At 35.0% G+C, this 23477-nt stretch overlaps 1 protein-coding gene across 5 annotated transcripts in view; it reads right to left on the bottom strand.

Moving 5' to 3' along the window:
• The window catches only part of LOC118272416 (facilitated trehalose transporter Tret1), a 57310-nt gene that overhangs the window by 9119 nt on the left and 24714 nt on the right, over nucleotides 1-23477 (bottom strand). Inside the window, exon 1 of one of the 5 annotated variants that reach the window (XM_035588920.2) lies at nucleotides 20689-20843. The exons of 2 other annotated variants lie outside the window; for them this stretch is intronic. In XM_035588920.2, coding sequence (XP_035444813.1) covers nucleotides 20689-20748 — 60 coding nt within the window. In that variant the 5' untranslated portion in view covers nucleotides 20749-20843. Of the gene's footprint in view, nucleotides 1-2953; nucleotides 3128-13864; nucleotides 14117-20688; nucleotides 20844-23477 lie in introns of those variants that run through there. 2 more of the 5 variants (XM_035588922.2, XM_035588915.2) reach the window with 2 other exon arrangements.

The following is a 23477-nucleotide window of genomic DNA, read 5'->3' as shown; positions in this document are numbered from 1 at the left end:
CCGAAATAGTCCAGTCATTTGGTAGTTTTACCTGGAAAGTTTTCCGGGAGTTTTGAAAATTGGTGAATTTATAGATTTGGGTATGCTCTTTTCGAATTTCAACTTTGCCACCTCGTACAACCGCCGCTCGCGCCGCCATATTGAAAAAATGGCGCCTAAAAACGGTTTTTTATTAATATCTCCGTTCCGACGCATTTTACGAAAAAATATTTATCTACAAAATTAAACTAGAAAAAATTTCCTACAATTTATGTATTGATAACTTTTTCATAAAATCATGATGATGATGATGCTTCGGGGAAAAACATTACCTAAGACATAATACATACGCGTAAGTACTTAGTAAGATAATTTAACCTGAGACACAGATATAATATAAACATATCTATGGATATACTTGGTTATCGTAACACTCAAAAAGATTTTAGATATTTTGATAGCAATTTCACCTACCGCCCCGGCCAAGATAAAATTCAACACTTGCCGAGTTTTGGATGTGCAGTAAAGATTAGATACTACTGCTTGTACTTATGTAGATATAGTCCATACTATACCTACCTTATATCTTGGAATTTAAACTACAGAGTACCATCTACTTATCGAAATAGAAAAAAATATAAAATACCTATTGTATTTTAGAAATAAGTATGGTATACGTTTAATGGCACAGGTTGTCAAAGAATTTTCTCCTGTATCGTGGCTTACGATGTGGGTGCGTTTACAAACATACAATATCACATATACTCGTACACTGATACCTATGAGACCCGGACCCTTAACAACAATTTGTAGTTACAAATTCTACAAACAACAATTACAAATTGTTTTTACAAATTTTACAAATTTCGGGTCTGGGTGTCATTGGACAAAGAGTTGCTCACTTGCCTAGCCATCGAACACTATTATGTACCTATAATTGCCAAATGGATTATACATATAGATATTATTTCGGATCAATAAAAGGAATTCAGGATGTTTTTTAGTTCATTATCGTCAAGTTAATCAGTGCAAGTATAATTTTTATCAGATATTAAAGTAAGTAGGTACCAATTGCAATTGGGTCTACCTTTATTAGTAGAATTTTTTTGGTCATAATTTTAATTTGCATAACAACGCATGGCAGAAACTTCATTTCGCAGAAAATCAAGTGGTATACCATCACTTGCAATACATTAAATACGCATAATTTTATAAGTCAGAATAATCTTTAGGCATAAATTGATACGCATAATAATTGAAAGGTTAACCATCATATTGCAGAATGTTCACTGTCAGAATCGTCTTTTGGCATAAATTTCATAACCAGAATAATTAAAAAGTAGAACCATCATATCTCAGAATGTTCACAGTTAGAATCGTCTTTTGGCATACTTTATAATATCCATAATAATTGAAAGACTCATCTATCAGGTAAGCATGCATCATGCCAAGCAGGCTTGCAACAAAAGCAAGCAATAAGCAAGCAAGCAAGCAAGCAGTCTAACGCAAGCAATGCATGCATTATGATTAGCATAGATACAGCACATAAAAGCATGCAGCATGCAAGCAAGCATTTTTAGCATGCAAGCAAGCATGCAGCATGCAAGCAACAATTTCACATGCAAGCAAGCATGCAGCATGCCAAGCATGCACATGCAAGTAAGCATGCAAGCATGCAACAAGCAGACACAGCATGCAAGCAAGCATGGCACGCTAATCGTCGCAACGGCTTTCGCTATTTTGAGCTTTTGTTGGCCGGCTTCGCCGGCCAGCCTCAGCCGCGGCGGCTCGCTCATAGCCGCCTGCTAGCCCGCGGGCCGCCTCTCCGCGCCTACGCGATTTTAAATTGCACTCTAGGGGTAGGGCAACAAGACTACGTGCAGTCGGTTTTGCCATTCGGTTCTGTCACTTTACTAACTTTTATTCTACCATCTTCTTAATATGCCAAGTGAAATTATGCCAAACAATCGTCGCTCTAAATAAACGTTTGTGAAACAAAATTATGAAAATTAAGCTTTGCCAAACAATTACAAATAAAATTCTACTCTTAAAAGTATGCCTTTGTAAATTCGGACATATAAACATTCGGCAAACAATAATTATATTAAACAATTTTTACCATATGTATATTCGTTTAAAGAAATTCTGCAGGTGTGTTATGCCAAACAAATTTCGGAGCATTAAAATTCTATCAGATAGAGGGTACCAATTGCAATTATCAAATACACTTTTAAGCACTACTTATATAATTTATCGAAATAATGCACAAATATATTATACACCAATCACGTTTTTATCTCATGATGGCATGCAGAAACTTAACGATTATGCAATCATTATCTGTATACTCGTATATGTATAAGTAGGTAGATACATATATGCATATCCTTTTGCATATAAAATACATGACAAAAGAAGTATCGATTAGCACACTGAAAACAATTTGTTTATATGCAGAACTACTTAGCTTCTGCCAGTGACTTCGCTCGTGATCCCGTAGGATAAAAAGTGTCCAATGTTTTATTCTAGACCTTAATTTACCACTGTTCCAAATCCTTTAGTCATTTTGACGCGATTGAGTAACAAACATACACTCAAACAAACACGAAACTCATAAACAATACCAGGCAACTTTTACAAATTGCCGGAGCTATTCTATATTAAACTAGTCGTGTTAGTATTTTTTTTAATGGGAGAAGCCCGCCACGACCTCCCGTACTTGCAACTCTAGTAACTACAGTAGATACAAACATGAAAACACCGGAACACTGAAGTCCGGCGCGTCACCAGGGAAATGAATGACTGTCTTGGAGAACGAAACAAATCAGCTAGATGTTATTAGAGCTCAAACAAAGAAAACGATAGTTTCCACTTGAAAATGCAGGAGACAGAATGACTTAAACCTTAAGGCACAAAAGAGACTGCACAACTGGGAGAAGCCCAGTCGCCGAGCACCACATTCGTGTTAGTATACCTTATAACGAAAGTTACTTCCATAGCTTGAGGGCTGGCCGGCGGCACAGGTCACTGACGTCACAGTCCTAGCTAAAACCACTCCCGTCACTATCTGAGGTCCTAGTACTGGGACCGCCATCACAGTGAACACATTCGAACCGAAACCGGAACCAAACATGTTAATTTAAGTATTTAAAATAATAATAATTTATTTTAAAAATTGAACTATTGTTTTTTAAGTGAAAACAATCTTGACGCGTTTTTCAACAAGGATTTGGCAATAGTAATACATTATTTATTATCTTTGTTTTAGCTTAGGAGAGAAATCTTTTTGAGATAGTGATTGTGTTATCATTGTTTTTCAGATCAATTCTATATGTCACTTGTTATGGATGAAAGTCATGCAGAGTTAGCATACTTGAGTCAGATAATTTTCCTTGTTGGCCTAATGAATGCTACATACCTTACGATTGTTGTGCAATAATGCATTAACTGTACAGTCGAACTGTACAGTCGAACCGTACAGTCGAACTGTACAGTCGAACTGTACAGTTTTGTTGTAAGGTGCAGTTTAAACTTTACAGTCGGATTGTACAGTTGGATTGTATAGTCGAACTGTACAGTTAAATCATAAGTTGCGGTTTTAACTGTACAGTCGGATCGTACTGTTAAACTGTACAGTTAAATCGTAAGTTGCAGTTTTAACTGTACAGTCGAACTGTACAGGTTAAATCGTAAGGTGGCACACACCACAGGCAGCTAAATCCGTGCCAGTGGTTCGCCATCCCTGATCTAGATTAAGACTTAAATTAAAACTAAGTTACATTGGCTCCCGGCATTGTCTATCTAGGTACATTCTACATTTTACCTTCACAGTTAGATGAGAAGATAACTTATCGTTTGTTCCGTTAATTTCATATGAACAAGATTACTGTCTGTTCTTCCTATCGAGTATGTCCTGTTCCTGTATTTATTCCTCGATAATTAAGATTGAAACGAGGTTTTTAAATTTAATTTTTACTGGTAATCGTTTAAGGCCTTTCTTTAAAATTTTTATGATCTGTCACTTTATAAGTGCATCATGAGCCATAAGAAATATTTATAGGTGTTTTTTGTGGCATGTCAGGTCAAGCCAAGGTGTAATAGTACCTACGAATATTCTTGATAATTTTCTTGTTGGATAAATACACACTTCGGATAAGGTATTTTGTATTTTTAGATTATTGGTCTCAACAAAATTCAGTGTAACCTATAAAATTAATACAAAACCTAGACTGCAATTCCAAATCTCCTATCTCTTAACATTAATTGTTTGAAAAAATCAATCAATCTGTAAAAAGCAAAATTAAAAACAAAACAACATGGCGTCTGTCACTTCGAAAGTTAATCAAAACAAAGAAAGCCAAGGACATTCCAGTCCATCACCACTGATTAGATTATTTGCATAATGCCTTATTCATGCTACCTATAATAAGGAAAAACTAGTACTAGGTACTAATTAGGTACACTAATGGAAACCTATTTAGTACTAAGTACTAATAAGTAAAGAATAGCTACATAAATTCCCTACATAGTGTTAGGAAGTGCTACTTCCTTACATGTTATAAAAATAAAAAGATTTCCAACGCGTCTGTTTGCGAAAATCTCAAAAACTGCTGCGCATATTTTGTTGTGATTTTCAACAATGGATGGGGTGATTTTTGAGGAAAAATTTGGGTGGATTATTAAAGAAGATTTAAAGTAAAATTAGAAAAGCTATAGAAAATATGTAATTTATGTTAATTTGCATATGTTGTGTAAGTTGATGGTAGAATTAATGTTTTGCCCGTATTCTGCAGTGTAATTGTAGCAGTCGACCTTTCCCGATGTCCGGTTCCGTACGGATATGAGGCAAGTCTTTGTGCAGCGTGAAATTGTGTATTGTTTTTTAATTATTATTTTTAATATGTTGAGTTATAGATTTGTTAGTAATAATTGAAGCATAAACTCTGGTGATTACTTAGGTATTTAGAAATTTTATGATACTTTAGATCGTCAGATTAATCTACACAATACTTGAACTGACCTGCTTTAAAACAGGTGTCAAACTATCAAATGTTGTCTTCTACAAAAAAAAAAAACAGCAAATATTTTCCTAAATTCATTTATGTATCCACACCACAGTCAGTGTGTAATGTATATGACAATGCTTTTTTGAGGAGGGAAAATCATCCAATGACTTCTCCTGCCTTTGGCGAGGCAAGAGACTCTTACTGACTAAAAACCACCTCGGTCCTACTCCTGCTTTTCGAGCCGGAGCCCCGGTAAACCCGCTAGGTGATCCACAGCTCCGGATCATATGCTAATACTACTACTAATACAGAATTCTTTAAAAAGTTGATTAGTAATTTATTGACTCAATAAACAATAAAACAGCTAATAAAAATAAAAAAAGAGAATATAATAATATAGACAAGATTCGACACACGTAGCGTAGGTACATAGGTACGATAATCAAACAATTCTAGTACTTTTCACGCTGTCCAATTACAATGCGATTGTCAAAAGATACAGATAACAAAGTTTATCATTATCGCCTTATCTTTACATCTAGGAGATAACTTCGGGACCAACGCACGAACTATTGTATTGTGGATTATTCTCTATAATCCTATACACCGTTATTTATGATATTTTTGATATAATATCTATATTAGGTATAGTTATTTTTCCATGTTTTTCCATATTTTTTTGGCTATGATGTCTCACGTATGTCTGATGAGCAGGATTAAGCGGTTAATGCCCTGAATAAAAGTGTATTGCCGATGAGTGTGTGCATGTATGTGCATTACTTCCGAACGGCTGCAAAAAATTCGATAAATCGATTTTTTCATTGTTTCTTAAATGCCTGCCTGATTGTTCATGAAAGAAAAATATTGAAAATTCACCAGCCGGGTTAAGCACTTGCAATATAGGTAGATATTATTATTTAGAAGAGTAACTGCCTAAGATAAATCTTAGGCGGTTACTCTTCGGGTCGGCCGTATGGTCCAATGGTTTGGCTCCCAATGGTTGCCACTTCGAGTTATCTGACGGTAGTGCCCCCGCCAAGACGAGCCAAGCGAAGCGCAAGCGCAGGGGCACTACCTACCTTTTCTCGAAGCGCTTCGTCGTATTTTTGAACCTTCATAACTTGAGTTTGGGTTATACCAGATAAACAAAATTTTCAGGATATAATGTCAGTGGTAGACTTAATAAACCTCTAAAGTTTCAATTGCATAGCTCTTATACTTTAGATTTTATTGATATCTAAAATACCCCGATTTCGTCACTCACTCACTCACTGATGATCAACAAAATTCTTAAGGTACTTCCTGAAGTCCTAGAAAACTGAAATTTGGTATGTAAGCTAGAATTAATACCCAAACAACAAAAAAATACTAAAACTTGGAATTTTTACCCCCAACCCCTTCAACTAGGGGTGAAAGTTTGTTCGAGACTTCCGCAACTTTTGACGCTAGAGGTCTGAATGCGGCCGCGGAGGGGTAAAAATCTGAAATAGGGAAACTTAATTCCCTATTTCCCGCTTGAGATCTGAAAATTATACACAAGTACATAGAACACAAACTTTTCATCAAATCAAAACATTTTCCTACCCATAAGTACTTAGATATGAATAATATTACTACACTTCACTTCGGTAAGTGTTTATTAATCAACCTATACTTTTGAACATAAGCATCGTAAGTATAGTATGCGCCAACGCCCGCCGCCTGCCCCCTCGTCCCCGCGCAGTAGCTAAAAATAATCGGCCCGTCAGCGAGCGCGGCACCCGAACGCGGGCAGACGCGCGAGGGCAGACGTCGTTGACGGTTGTCTCGTTGAATGAAAAATTTTCGGAATATTTCGGTGATTTAAAAGTTTGCTATCGCGGAGAAAAAAACCATTTGCCTAATATTTAATTGTAGTAGTTTAGTAGGTAAAGGTTTAGATACTAGTGTTTTAATTTTCATTGATAAAAAGTATTAGGATTACGTTTGCAATTTTCTTATAAATTTAGTAGTTTAGTAGGTGAAGGTTTAGTTAGGTACTAGTGTTTTAATTTTCATTGATAAAAAGTATTAGCATTACGTTTGCAATTTTCTCACAAATTTAATTAAGAAATTCAAAGATTGAATAAGTAGGTATTTGCAATTAAGTAGTATAGGTTAGTAGGTATAATATGTTTATAGTTGTTTATGTAGGTACGACTTAGTGAGAATAATTTGAACCCCAAAAAAAAAGAAAGAAAAAATGAGCGACAAAAAATACTTGTATTTGTCGCTCATTTTATCTTTCTATCATAAGCAACCTACAAAAAGAAATGAAATCCCACAAAAACATTTCATGTTAAATGTTGCCAAGACGAGACCATATAGCTCGCACTGTCAAAAAGTAATCAGATCCCGTGTAGAGAAGTTTCTAACCCTACATGCCCAGACCTAAATCGATAAGCCCTAATTTCACACTCAAGTTACGGGGAAATTCTACAGCCATAGCTCGTACTGCGTAGTTCGTAGCGCATAGCAGAGTTTTTACGCTATAATCTCGTAGGCGTGCAAACCTTGGACGTAACTGGCGAGTTGGCCGCACGGAAAGAGTTTAGAAGATTGAATAGATTTTTAAGCTCAAGCCCATATATGACGAATAGCAAAAAGTCCGTGCGGCCGACTCGCCAGTTACGTCCAAGGTTTGCACGCCTACGAGATTATAGCGTAAAAACTCTGCTACGCGCTACGAACTACGCAGTACGAGCTATGGCTGTAGAATTTCCCCAACTTGAGTGTGAAATTAGGGCTTATCGATTTAGGTCTGGGCATGTAGGGTTAGAAACTTCTCTACACGGGATCTGATTACTTTTTGACAGTGCGAGCTATATGGTCTCGTCTTGGCAACATTTAACATGAAATGTTTTTGTGGGATAGGGTTTACAAGAAGTCAAGAGGTTTCATAGTTTCGAAAAATCGATCAGTTTGGGAACATATTATACAAAATATGGCATCTCGGCCAATGAAAGAACTTGGTCTGCCTGCTCTCAAAGGCTGTGTAAGTACAATATCATAGTTGAGGCGCGCGCAAAAAACAGAAGTAAAACGAAGTAACTAGGTATCTAATTAAGTAAAAACACTTTACGAACATGTTTACAAGTGAGCATTCAAGAATGTTATTATCAAATTCTTCGCTAATTACCTACGAAAAGCTGATTATATCAGAACCGGTTGATTCCATCAGCGTCGAGAAATATTCGGTTTCGATAGAAGTGAAGTAATTTTCCTCTTTATTATAAGCCTGAAATTCAGATGACAGAATGAGAATTCAATGACTTTTGGAGCTGAATTTTTATATGCAGGTATAGCCAGCCAATAAAAAGATGGGCAGTTGACACTTAGCATTCTCAAAACTGTCATTGACTTAAACTAAGATCCCCAAGTCGCTCCCGCCATGCGTGGGGATTAAAGAAGGATTTAAGAAGGATGCTATTCTTCAGCAGTGGACGTATTCTAACTGATTACGATTCTGATAGTGTGCCAGTTGATATTAAGACATGCCTTTTTATGGAATAGCGAGCAAACGAGCAGACGGGTAACCTGATGGTAAGCGATCAGCGCCGCCCATGGACACCCGTAACACCAGAGGAGTTTTATTGTGAGGTGTAAGAAATATTAAAATGAAACCCGAACTGGCTGATTGTAAAAGTAATTTTCGCAAATTCATTGAATATTACAGTTCGATAAGTAATTTACGTGCTTTACACTTGACATACTTCTTAAGAATTTGATTATTTTGATTAAAAACGAATGCTATCAATGTTATTCTCTAATTATCTTCTAATCGCGATATTAACCGTGATATTTAACACATGTAGGAGATATTATTATGATAATTAATTTAATACTTATATCTATTTTGACATCTAACGTTTTAGTAAGCCTGGTAGCAAGTTTACTACATTTTTTACTCAATTACCTACATTAATAAATGAACTATTTCAGATAAATTGTTCAAATGATTTTTCATTAAAATCCCGTAGCAGATTTTAGCTCACAATGTTCACAGAGTCATCCAATTAGTTTAAAAAGTTTATCGACTACCGACTAATACATTTTAAATTGTGATTGCCTAAAAAACAAGTGACTGCCTACGACAGCCATACATGACAACGATTGTACTTTACAGTGCTATTTACCTTAAGAATGCGGATGGTAATCATTTGGCGATTTACAGTTTTATGTAATAGGAAATACATTTCAAAGTTGTCTGCGTCATCTCGTAATGATAGTTTATGGGAAAATGTTTTATATCTCTACTACTGTCTTGGAAAGTTGTTAGGTTAATAAATAAAGGAAATTTATGAGAAGATTTGTAATAAAATATTAGAAATTGAAGATTTAATTATTAATCCTACTAACATTATGAATGCGAAAGTTTGTATGTTTGTTTGTGTCTTTGTAACTCCTTCACGTCAAAACGGCTGAAGGGATCGAGATGAAATTTGGAACAGAGGTAGATTATGGTCTGGCTATATTTTGTCCTATAGGAACTCAGGCGAAACCGAAGCTAGTTTAAGTGATTTAATATGACTTTTATTATGACTTGAGCAACAATAAATAAACGTTGATGATTGGTCATTGGTAGAAAAAGAAATTGCAATGATGCGTGAAGTATGGAAGTACTAAGATTTTGTGAAAACCGTGAAATAAATGAATAGGAATTTTAAATAAATGCTGATAAAGTCCATATTAGATTAACTACATAAATATTAAGTTAATTTCAATACAATTTGGGAATTAAAATAAGTGAAGAGTTATAAAACACAGTCCAAAGCAAACATTTATTATTATTCCATTGTTTGCTACAGATTTATTATAAACACATTTATTTTAATTAATATTGTACTAGTTTTAGTAAAACCCAACAGTTTTTCCTTTACAGAGTGTCTATAACTAAGTAATTAGTATATGCGTATGTTCTACCTACGTAGTTACTATGCCTATGTACAGCGACCTTCTGTGTCGGGTCAATGACCTCTTGACAGGACTTGTAGGCAGTTTTTTTCTCTTGACCGATAATCACGATCTAGATTTATTTGGTAGGTTTACTATGATTACTGGTTTGTAGGCTTTCTTTGTTGGGAAATGAAATAAAGACCACATTGATTGATGTCTAGGTATGATTGGGAAAGGTTTAGTCAAAATTTAAAGCGATATTAAACCATTGTTTTTAAAAGTGAACCATTTTTTTTAATATTGCCCCACTGTAGGGTTTTCTCCTGTGTCGTGGGTACGTTTACAAACATACAAGTTCACATACACATGACACCCAGACTCGAAACAATAATTTGTGGATCACACAAAGAGTTGTTACGTGCGGGAATCGAACCTCCTCCACGTTGCGCTGTAGCCAGTCACACAGCCACCGCAAGGTATCTACAATCTACATATGTAAATTGTTTTAATAGATTCACTGAATTAAAAAGAAAGTTTTAAAATATTAAAAGGATTTTTGAAGCCTTACAGACGTCCGTTTAGAAGACAAATAGTTTTACCGACAACTACATTTTGATGCTGTTTATTATACTTAGTTGTTATCCTTATTATGACAATGAAGAGGTCATCGTATTACCTACCAGAAGAAATAAATATTTCATATCATAATCATGTTGAAGAAATCGTTTCCTAGGCAACGCAAGGCTGTAAGGTCACCTTACAATACTTGAAAGTAGACTTTATTGAATTTAGTCTTCCTATATTGAAGAGCTTAGAATAATCAATAAAAGATACGAACCTACAGGTCCTGATTGTTATAATGTCATAATTAGTTACTAACATACATAATTATCTGGTTAAAGCCCTATTACCGATTCCCCAATAACCCTTAAATGCCGGCAACGCACTTGTAACGACTCTGGTATTTCAGGTGTCCATGGGCGGCAGCGATCGCTTACCATCAAGTGATCCGTCTGCTCGTTTACCAGCTTATACCACAAAAAAGTGTACATAAAGCATCATCAGCTCATCTCTGTCCACTGCAAGATATAAGGACAATCTAATAGCAAATCGCCAAAATTATTACATACTTAATGCACGCTATTTTTAGACCTGACCATTAAGGTAAGTAGTAAAAGTGACTATAGAATTAAATACCCGTGATAGTCCAGGCAGTATAGCTTCGTGTACATCAGACGTGTGGACTAATGTAAACATGGACGCAATTGTTTTGACTTACGGCACAGATATGCCATTTACACCATCGTGAAGTATTTCCATTGAATTCCTTTATCATTCCTTTCCTCATTCCTTTTGCGTATGCGACACAACCTTTGAGTAACAGTGAGGCAGTTTGAGGGAAATATCGAAATCCTACAAGGTGAACAGACAACCTAATTAAGGTAGCCAGGAGCCGATGGATTCATCACAGATGGGGCAAAGAAAGGCTGATGCTTGACTCACAGCATCGGATGACCTAGCGGGTTACCGGGGCGCCTGCTAGAGGCAGAAGTAGGAACAGAGTGGTTTTGAATCAGTAAGAGTCTGAAACTCCTTCTCGCCTAATATATGGCGGGAGTCTTTGGATGATTAGATGAGGATGCTGATGGCTTCCAGCCAGTAAATATAGGGGTCATTCAAGAATGGAAGTTTTGATGGATGCTGATGATTATGATCAAAATGACTCCTATCTCTAGGCAACCAAAGAGATTTTGTAGCTCATCTCAAGAAAATATTAACTCCTCCTCACACCAGCCGTCAAAGATTTCATAACAGTTGAAGATTACTTGTCTATCTAGTATCTAAAGAACTCGTAAATTCCTTATCAGTAAGCCATTGAGATAAACATCAGGTATTTAATCCTCGTGCCACGTCGAGTGGTTAAAGCAGGGTTTTATTTAACTACAGTGAATTCATGGCAACATCTTTGTAAACATAATCTTATTTATCTCATCTTGTGTCATCTCTTTGATACTAACATTCAAGTGTTTGTCGATTTTTGCTTCAAAAAGAGCATTACTTATTTTTGAAATAATTTAAGTAGCTACCAAGGTTTTTTGACTGAAATAGGTTAAGTGGTCTGCTTATGCAATGCGCGACGGTTGCATTAGGTGTTTTAAATTTGAAATGTCAGCGACATATTTTAGTTTATTTTCTGTTTCTTTCCTTGTATATTTTGTAGCAAAATTAAGTTTTTTTACTGACATTTACTAGTCTTCGCTAGATATCTACAGATTAGTATCACTAGACGGGTTGCTCAAACCACTTCTGATTTAAAATTCATATTTTATGACATGTTCTTGTTTCTACACGATTTAGAAACTCTAGGTTTTAGACATCAGACTTAAATACTACTACACTATGTAGAAACTTTCTAGGTTTTGGACATCAGATTTAAATACTACTTAGGCAATAGACAACGTGACATTTTAAAACTAACTTTTACTACCAATCACGAGGATACGACGCAGTTACTAGAGAATTCTCCTACTAACAAATCTTTGGACCGTTTATATTAATATTGTATGACAAAGGATATAAGTACGTGTTTGCTAATCAACCTATCACCTACAGTTTCTTATCGGCTATATTTTAGCTTACTCATAATCTTCTTAAGCCCTTATTTATCATTTATCAATAATAATTTCGGCTAATAGGGCAAATACCTAATAAAACATTAAATTATTTTACAGTTTAGTCGACCTAATTGGCTAACTTAATCAAAGACCAAAGGATTTTTTTTGAGCTAAGGTTTTAACACATTGAACGCCGTGGTGGTCCGGACCGGTGACCGACGTTAGCGGAGGATTTGCCTTCAACAGTTTTCTATTGGCAGTCAAAGACTTTAAGGAATAATCATATATCAGGCATAAGATATTCATAGCCAAAACATAGGCCTCCCCCAATGAATTCCAGATGAGCTGGTTGGAAGTCTTATAGCGTGGAAGTAAGTAGAATTACACTAATATTATAAAAATGAAAGTTTGTTTGTTTGTTTGGATGTTTGTCCGTCAACCATGCTGAAACTACTGAACGGATTTTAATGAAATTTGGTATACAGACAGGGTATGAGCTAACTTGGGTGATAGGACTTTTTATCCCATGGGAACGCGGATGAAGCCGCTGGCAGAAGCTAGTCATTATAATATATGAAGAAAACAACAATTTCAAATGTTGTAAATTGAATTTACGAGGTGCGTAAAAGCAGTATTTAATGACCATAACATAATAATTATTATGATTTAGTAATCAATCCAATAAACTGCATAAGCAGTATTACGTTATACATACGTAAGTCCTAGCTAGGTATCTAGGTAGGTATATGTGACTATCAAAAGTATAAGAAATTGATTCATAAGTATCAAATAAAAAAATCTAGGAATTGATTTTCCTGACATGATGTCTCATGGTTTACGAATAAATATACTTTGAATTCTATAGATAACTATTTAAAGTCTATATTTAAAAGTTACGGTTTTAATAAACATTATAAACTAGTATATTTTAACGTGAATAGGTCTTTCACACTGTTCATGAAAACAATAGTATTTATTTGACCGATTAGATTACTAACATTCCACGCGTCAGAAGTATCGTATTTACGATAAGTCTATTATTTAACATTTAACAATTAAATTACATTGAAGAGTAACATTATATATAAAGTATTTGAAAAGATACGTTCATTGAGAAAACAATTACTGTTTGTGATTCATAAATTATTGTCTGTGTTTACTAACTGATTAAGAAAGTGAAAACAAAGGTACTTTCCATTTTAAATGCTATTTGTGATTGTTCAGTGCTGACTTTCAGTGCATTGGTATGTTAAATACTATTATTATTTTATTTTAAATACGTATTTTATTATAAAAAATATATAATTTAGTGAAAATTAATTTATAAAAAGTAATAAAACTTTTGCTTACCTAAATATCACGAGAAAATAGAAAAAGCAGCGTCTCTTGCGGGCACAATATTCCAAAATTCAAAAATAAACCGCCGAAAATAACGCGCGCTTTTTTCAAAAATCGAACTAATAGAGGATTACTTTCGATTTTTTTTTTCACGCACGTGTCACTTTGTCAACGGCCTATTTTTCTGAGTATCGGTACGGCACTGACGGCTAGTGCGGGACTCACGTCGACTCGGCCGAGTGTCTACTCGCACAAAGCTGCACTTACAGGAAATATGCGAATATGTTATAGAGGTACGATTCTGACGCATGCGTTTTACAACTATGCGTGGTTTCGCCGCCGGTTTCGCCCGAAGTTTTTGTTTACATTTTCCTTCTCCAAAACATAGTTGGTATTTCACTTAAAACAATGTTCATGTTATGTTAGAAAATTAACGGTAACATAGAAAATGCTTTGTGGTGTATTTTATAATTGCGTGACCAAAGGAATTCTTAGGAAAGGGCCGGTTTCAGTGACCTGTACCTAGTTTACAAGTTATTTGGTATAATTGGACTGAAATACTAAATCTATTTGAATCTAGCACGTTACACTTTAGGTAACCTACTGGTTAGTAGTCTAGGGTTCCAATTAGGACTGAAATTAATTTTAAGTGTGGAACTTTGATTTTTCCGTATAATATTATAAATGTGAACGTTTGGTTTGTTTGCGCTGTCAATCCTGCTGAAACTACTGAACGGATTTTGATGAAATTTGGTATACAGACAGGGTATGAGCTGACTTGGATGATAGGATACTTTTTATCCTACAGGAACGCGGGCGAAGCCGCTGGCAGAAACTAGTAATTAATAAAATAAGCGTTTCACAATTTTAAGTTTCAAAATATCAACCTTTCGTTAAATAACTGACTACTGGATACTCAATTCCTCAAGGAGAAAAAAGGCGCTGAAAAATATTAATTGCCGTAATTTTAAAGTAAATATTCTACATAATCAGGTAAAAACAACCACAGATAATATTTTCCGATTTAAATCATCGAGTTTACAGCCTAGTAAATTTCCTTTAGAGGGACGCGCACTATCGATACATTACAATAATTTATAGGTATTTTAATTAGTCGTAGAGATAAGACATGTAACGATAATATTAATATAATTTTATCGATACAAATAAGTTCGATATTACATTTGTAACTAGCTCATGAACATGGGCCGCACGTAAACTATCTCTGTAACTAAATTTTATTAAAATCGGTTCAGCTGTTTAGGAGTAAAAGTATGACAAACATACTTTCTCAACTATGTTTTTATCTTAGTAATTTATGTCAGTGATGACAGTAAATAATTATAATTTATGAGTAGGAATAGACAATTAGTTGCCAATTTAATTACTTTTTCCTACTTATAGTAATGTTTTCCTTCAGCCGTACGAGAACAACTTTGTCTAAGGTTAAGGTAAGCAAGTACAGGACCTGAATACTTCCTGAATCTGTTTGTAAGGTAATTTATGGCTCAATAACTCAAAATCTGCTGTATCGATGGGGATAAAACTGTGCTTAGGTAAGCCATAACCTAGCCAATAAGTATTTTCTAGTGACATCACACTATCACACTAATATAATAAATGACAAAGTTTGTTTGTTTGGATGTTTGTCCGTCAATCACAGGAAATTTTGTATACAGGCAGGGTATGTGATCTGACTATTTATCCTACTAAAAACCGCCCCGTTCCTTCTCCTGCTCTGAGCCGGAGCCCTGGTAATCGGTTACGTTGTTCGTAGCTCACAAAAAAACAAAGGAGCTAAATTCGCCATGGTAACAGTTTAAAAAACCAAAAATAATACTTCAATGTAATAATATTTCAATTAGGTAATAATAAAAATGTTATACAATAAATCAAACTGGACTTAACTTATAATCACGGCGTGATTTATCTAACAGATTAGATGCGAGTACAAAGTGATTAAAATTAAGACTTTATCACTCATTTGTACCTTTTTTACTAACATAAAAACAACTAAGGAGGTTTTCAGTTTGACTAGTATGGAGTTACGGAGCTACGGATTACCTAGTGATATTACTGGGGCTCCCGCTCGAAAGCAGGAATAGGAACGGGGTGGTTTTTAGTCAGTAAGAGTCTAACACACCCTCTCGCCTCGCCCAAAGCGGGAGAAGTCATTGGATGATTTTCCCACCTATAAATTCAATGTAGGTTTATATTGTGTCCGCGATCATCTTGCCATTGGCTGAAGCGATTGATGTAGTTGTTAGAAATAAGTTTGTTACACTTAGGAACAGGTTCATGGATATTATGTGTGCACATATCACATCAAATCCATGATGTGATAGAAGTATGAAAGAGTCTTGTAAAACTAGACTAGACTTAATATCGGACTACACTAGTTAGTCCACCTATTACGTTCACATATAAATCAGGTAAGAACTACAAAATAATATGTAGCCAGTAAAGTTGTAAAAAGTACATGAACAGTCAATCACGAGGATAGTAAAATATTTATGGTCTAGTTATGAAAGGAACCAAAACATCGATACTATTGTGTACTACCTTGTTTCAAGGCATGTGTCTAACTGGCACAAAGAGAGTACTGAAACAAAGTTCTTTTTATTACAGGTCGTTGATAAACTAGTTTAAAAATAATAAACTAGACTAGTAGATAGATTGGGTATGCGGACGGCGGTAAGGGTAGCTCGCAGCCCAACCAAAACTACATAGTACGGCACGTCGCGTTAAGAGCCATCAGACAGACAGGCCACTACAGATGGAGCTTGGGTTGATCCCTGATCCGGAGCCGTGGACTACCTAGCAGGTTTACCGGGGCTCCGGCAGAAGTAGGTTTTTAGTCAGTAAGAGTCTGACACTCCCTCTCGTCTCGCCCAAGGCGGGAGAAGTCATTAAATGATTTTTCCCCCTTAAAAAAGGGGTGGAGTGGAGGGTGTATGTATTTACCTATACAGTTACATTATCTATTAGGTACGTACGTCAAAAATCATCTAAAACCATTTTTAACCAATTTGGTGTAGGCCTCCTTCAATTCTTTCCATGTAGTCCTATTTTGGGATCTAAAATAAATGTAAAATAAATAGATACTTATTATAAGCCGTATAATGTTAAACTATAAGTTCAGTTTTGTATGTAGGCCACACCTCAGATCAGATTGATAGATTGCTTCCGGCACAATGCAATGTATTGTACAGATGCATTTACATTTTATATAGGTAGTTACTAGATGCATATGTGTTATGTATATATTTGTATAAGTACAATATATAAGTATATATACATGTAAGGTACCCATTTCATGTGAGTCGCCACGTGCTTTAACAACTATAAGTACCTAGGTATGAGTTCAGATTGGCTGTCAGCATTCAGGGTGAAGGTTTTACATACTGCATCAGATTCAGAATCAATAACTACCCATTCCAACTTTACAATTACGTAAAATATTTATTAGCACGTCACGTAAATCTTTATAATCTAATATCTATATGAAATCTCCTTGTCACAATGTTAGTTACCGGACACCTTCGAAACAGCTTTACCGATTTTTACCAAATTTTATATGTGTATTCAGTCTGAGAATAAGCTTATCTATTTTCCGAACTATTAACTGATTACGAGTTGTTCAAACTTATTTTTTTTTATTTTATCATGGCACTGTTAAGGAGGCAAAACATCATTTGCTGGGTTATCTAGTTAAATTTATAAGATTAAAGGTAGTTTAAAAAATCTGCTGATTTAACTGAAATGTCATTACGACCTAGGTTTATATCGTTTGATAACTTATAATGTAGTGCACAATATCTAGTAAATTCCTTCAATATCATAATACGTGCTAATAAAGATAAATACGTGGATAAACCTCATTTAATTATCTACTATAGTTGCTATGCAGTTTTCATCAGCTGCATTCATGAAAATGGATTGAGGACACTATTGTGATACGAAAAAAATTGTCGTAAACAAAACCAAGTATGTATGATTTTTATGTCAAGCCCTATTGAGCAAGCGTGGTGATTAATGCTCAAACCTTCTTCGAGCGAGAAGAATTAAGCTTCGGTCAGTAAAAGCCATTAATAAGTTGTTGATGTGTAGATATGTATGTGATTATGTAAGTATGATTTACCAATTAACTAAAAAGCATTTAAAAATTCAAAATAATTTTACTCAATATCACATTATGCTATTAATGTTTATATCAGCATCATCAGTATAAAGTAATGAGGTAACTGAAATAAATTAAAATACTATTCCATGCAGACAGACAGACAAATATCGGGACAGGTAAAACTAAATTACAACTTGTTAAAAACCTAAAAAAAAACAATAATTAGTATCATATTGTTTTTCGTTACCATGATTATTTATGCCTATGAGTTTACGATATATCCTAATGTACTCACTAGGTTCTAATGATATTGTTAGTGACCACGTCAGTTTAAAAACTTATACCTACCTAAAAAAATCTTTTTTAGGAACCAAAGGAACAATCAGTCACAAATTACCAAACAGCTGTCTGCCCTATCCGGTTATGAAAAAGAAATTACGACGTTTACCCTGCCCATAAACCTTGTACCAAATGGCTCATGAAACTAGCATCTCCTTGTCCTCTACAAATACTTTCCTACCCCAGTTTTGGGCCAATAGTGGTCACCAAATGTATTGTACCAATTTTGACGAAGACTTTAGGTGCTATCCGGAGCTGCGGACAACGTAAAAGGTTACCGGGGCTCCGGCTCAAAGCAGGAGAAGGAACGGGGTGGTTTTTGTCAGTGAGAGTCTGACACTCACTCCCGCCTCATCCAAGGCGGGAGAAGTCATTGGATGATTTTCCCCCATCAAAAAAAATACTAGGTGCTCATTGTATATTGGTCAAACACTTGGTGACGAATGTTGGTGACCAATGTTTGTTGAAGTCTTAGGTGCGGCTTCTTTCGAAAACTGATTCATTTTATCTTCAATGTCGAACAATGATGTTAACGTCTACGTACGTGTATAAACTGGGAAATTTTCCTTAACTTTGTCTACTAGTAGGTAATAGACAAATAACTACTTACTTAGGTACTCATATTTACATAATCTGTGTTTTTTCCTATTTCCTACCTACATTTTTTTTGTTGGACGTCACATTTTTTATTGCTGAGAAAATATGGCGCGTAAAATGTTTTACGATAGTAAAATGTTTTACCTGTACCTACATTTTCCTCTATATTTTAAATTCCGAATACCATAAACAATAACAGAATAAAAAATCTGATATTTTTCTTAACAGGTCTATAATTTTTAACTAAATTAAAATTAAGAAAAAGGTTACATTTTGAGAACAAAATGTAAAATTAAATATTAACAAATAATTACCTACGTAAACTACATCATCATGCGATGTGCACAATATAAAATGGTTGAATTTTTCTGTATAAGCGTAATCTATACTTATAATAAATCTGTAGAGAGGTCAATTCTGTACATGAAATATATTTCCAAAATAACTATCAGCGGGTGATTAGTGATCGATACTGACGCCAAAAATGCAATCAGATTTTTTTTTGTCTGTCTGTCTGTCTGTCTGTCTGTCTGTCTGTATGTTCTTTATAGAAATAAAAACTACTCGACAGATTTCAACGAAACTTGGTACAATTGTTCTTCATACTCCTGGGCAGGTTATAGTATACTTTTCATCACGCTACGATCAATAGGAGCAGAGCAGTGAAGGGAAATGTTGGGAAAACAGGAGAATTTACTCCATTTTTTAAGCTTCCGTCGCGTGTGCAGCCTTAATGGTTAAAGCTACACAGAAATCATGTATGACGGAAATGTTCTTCTTAAAATTGTTTAAAAAATATTCCACGACAGCAAATGTCTATCTTTTATGGTTGACTCACAATAACACGTATAACTCCCGATAGCTTAGCAGTTCGGAGCTTTCTGATTATATTTGTCTACTCTTACGTTTATAATTATAAACGTAAGAGTAGAACACTCTCATTCATTCATTCATTCATTCATATTATAAGAAATCTGTAGAAGGGTCAATTCTGTACATTGAAAATATTGAAAGAATAAATAACAGGGGGTGTTACTGGATCGATACCAAACTGAAATATGTGATAAAAAAAATTGTTGTCTCTCTGTCTGTCTGTCTGTACGTTCAGGCATCTACCTTATTATCCTGGTCATAAAATAGAATACTTTTTATCGTGGAAAAATACGTAGAAAAAAATCTTTATTTTTCAGTTTTATTCTACAGAACGCGAGCTCAACAGCAGTAGCTCAATAGAGGGTTCTCCTTAATTATTATGGGCCTCGCCGTATTTGGGTCCAATCAATAGATATTTATAAGATGTCATTGTCAGAGTTACTCAAAATGGAGAAATAAAACTTCCACGCGAAGGCCGACATCCGCGCGGTCGGAGTCGCGGGCGGAAGCTAGTTTAAGAATATATCCTGATAGGTAGATACGCTTATCGTAATTTCAAGCTAATTGCTGTTATTATTTTGCCTTCGTCTCATATCTGCCATCTGAATATGCACAATGACTGCTTACTTACATTATATTGTTTACATATCGTGGTAAATTCCCTTTTTTCCAAGGACACGTTGAATGTAGGTAAAGTGCTTCCATATTAACGAAGAAAGCCAGATAATGTATCTAAATGAATCACGTTATCAATCGAGAAATAACGTTGAGTAGGTTAATTACTATAAAGGATTATTTATTACTATATTAAGATATTTTTAAGAAGACTTATGGCTTCGGTATTATAAGCGGAAGGTCACATATTTCTTTATCTTATAAGAATTTAATTAATAAATAAGCTTACCCCTTGATATAAAGACGAAAGCCGTTTAATAGACAACAACACAACATTTTCCACAACCATTGTTCTATTTTTAAATCACAGTTCCAAATTTAAATATTCAAAATACATCAGGCACAAAAACACAACACTTAAAAAATGCAGAATGGCTCGAGTAATCGAATTTTCGAAATTCAAATTCAAAATTCGAAATCCTTGCGTATCTTGAAGGCTGACCGCAATACAATGGTTTCCTTCAAAGAGTTTACTCATATATATGGTCTCAGGGATAAACCGACATTTTCCTTGAGCTGTTAATTTGTAAACAAATTTTATAAGATATAAGATTCAACTGATCTTAGAATCTGGTTTGGCTAGATAGGCAACAATATTCGTGTTTTATATAACAATTTATAATTTATACTTAAATGGTGAATGTTTTTCTTAGATTGTGTCGTCTCTTCGTCGAAACTTATTTTTCGGAAACAGGTTAGACTTGATATTATTATATGACTATGTTTATAGTTTGACAAAAGTCATTCTAGCGTCTAGCATCTTAATAATAGCTTCACATTATTCCGTCTTGATTCTCACTTTGAAATATTTATGTAATTTAAAAAACGTACATTACAGTTAACTACTTTGCAAAAACAAAACAACAAACAAAATAAAACGTGTTTACATAGAATATACAAAGTTAGTAATAAAACAAACATAGATAAAGTTTTTGTAAGCAGGAAAGAGTATCCGAAGTTGGTATATAAAGTAATCTTGGTTTTACCATATGCGTAGGAGAGCAAATCGATCTTACACTTATACAAGGATAACATAAGATTTATTTCGTATCCAATTGTACGTTACATATAACAGACTACTTCCGCGCGGTTTCACCCGCTCTGCTCGGCTCCTATTGGTCATAGCGTGATGTTTTATAGCCTATAGCCTTCCTCGATAAACACAAAAAGAATTATTTAATTCGGACCAGTAGTTCCGGAAATTAGCGCGTTCAAACAAACAAACAAACAGACAAACAAACTCTTCAGCTTTATAATATTAGTATTAGTATAGATTAGTATAGATTAGTATAGATTACAATAACTTAGAAGTCGATTGAAACATTGTCATATTATCATGTTTCATTAGTTTTATTAACACAGAAAAGGGACGTGAAATAACGCTTGTGGTTCTTCGCGTGAGTGGGCTGTTTCGGGTGTCTATGGGCGGCGTTGATTAGTTACCATCAGGTGAATCGTCAGCGTCGTTTACCGGCTTATCTCATTAAAAAAGTAATTAATTGGTCAAGAACTAGAAAGTCGATAAAGATAGATTATAATAACGAGAGTCCGACAGAAATGGCAGATTGCGAAAGTGCATTTTACTTTACTAACTGAAGATTTTTGCTGATAACTCAATAGTTATGCACCTACGTAGATTGGTTACTCAAGTAATGAACGATGACGTCAACTCTCGCGAATGACGTCTCTAAACTAACGTACGGACCTCCCATTTTACTTTATTTTATCTCTGGATTTAAAGAGAGGCGTCTGATAATTATTTCCGTATACTTTTCCTTATAATAAAATATGAAAGGTCGATGGACTCATCATCAAAAAGGGGTTGTAGCTTTTAGTTAGTTACAATTACAGGCTATTGTGGCCACTGCTGACTTCTCACATAGAGAAGGTTTGAGCATTAATCTTCTCACATAGAGAAGGTTTGAGCATTAATCACCACGATTGTTCGATGTGCGTTGGCGATTTTAAACTTATAATTAGAAATTAAAAGTTCAGCTTTCATCACGATGTTTTCCTCGGCTTTTTGTCAGTGGTGTCTAAATAATACTAGCAAACCCGGCGAACTCCGTTTCGCCACTAATGATTTTCCCTGTTTTCCTGCTTTATTTTAATTTTTTTTCCTGAATTTTCTTTGCTATAAACCTCACGGAGCTCGAGACCTTTCCAACGAATGCAAAACCGTGGAAATCGGTTCGTGCGTTCTGGAGTTATAGCGTCAGGAAGGAAAACCCGACTTATTTTTATATTATAGATTAGAAAGTACATCATATAACACAGTAAACGTTTCATTGGTAACTTGTCGTTGGTAGGTTTCGAACCCCTCGTCTTGGATGAGTACCGGGCATCAAAGTCAAAGCATTTATTTAAATTAATCCTAAATTAGGCACTTTTGAAACGTTAAATCTTAAACCTCCTTACCACCATCGACATTGTTTTTTGTTAACAGTAACCCAGGTATTTCCCAAAACGAGTGTCATTTAACATTGTAAGAAAAGGATATTTAAATGTTCACTAAACAAAGAAGAAGATTATTATATCCATCTTCAACCTAATAAGTGAAAACCTGCACGTAGCATAAACGTGTTTGGCACGATTCCAAGAAGCGGGCTAGACGATTTATCTACACTTTAAATCGCTATGGTATTAACAGAATTTAAACTATGCTTACATGTATTTCAGCGATAGCTTTTGTTTTCAGATAGTCTAGTGCCTAAGCTAAAATAGGTGGCATTTACCTAACGACATTTTCGTTTTCACTAACCTACTATGCAACGTCACGCCTTTTATCCTCGAAGGGGTAGGCAGAGGTACACCTGCATATTACGGCTCGTAATGCCTCTGTACAAAGTACACCCTCTTTTCACCATTTGTGTAATAAGTCCCATGTACATAATAGAGGGTGAAACTATATACTGGAAACTGCCATATTTATACTGGGCATAATTCCAGACTCCGTGTTACTACCGAAAAAAAGCCCAGTAATACTTTGCCCGACCCGGGAATCGAATCCGAGACCCC

This window comes from Spodoptera frugiperda, chromosome 4 (assembly GCF_023101765.2).
Source record: "Spodoptera frugiperda isolate SF20-4 chromosome 4, AGI-APGP_CSIRO_Sfru_2.0, whole genome shotgun sequence".
Lineage (NCBI taxonomy): Eukaryota > Metazoa > Arthropoda > Insecta > Lepidoptera > Noctuidae > Spodoptera > Spodoptera frugiperda.
This window is presented reverse-complemented; position numbering and strand designations above follow the sequence as displayed.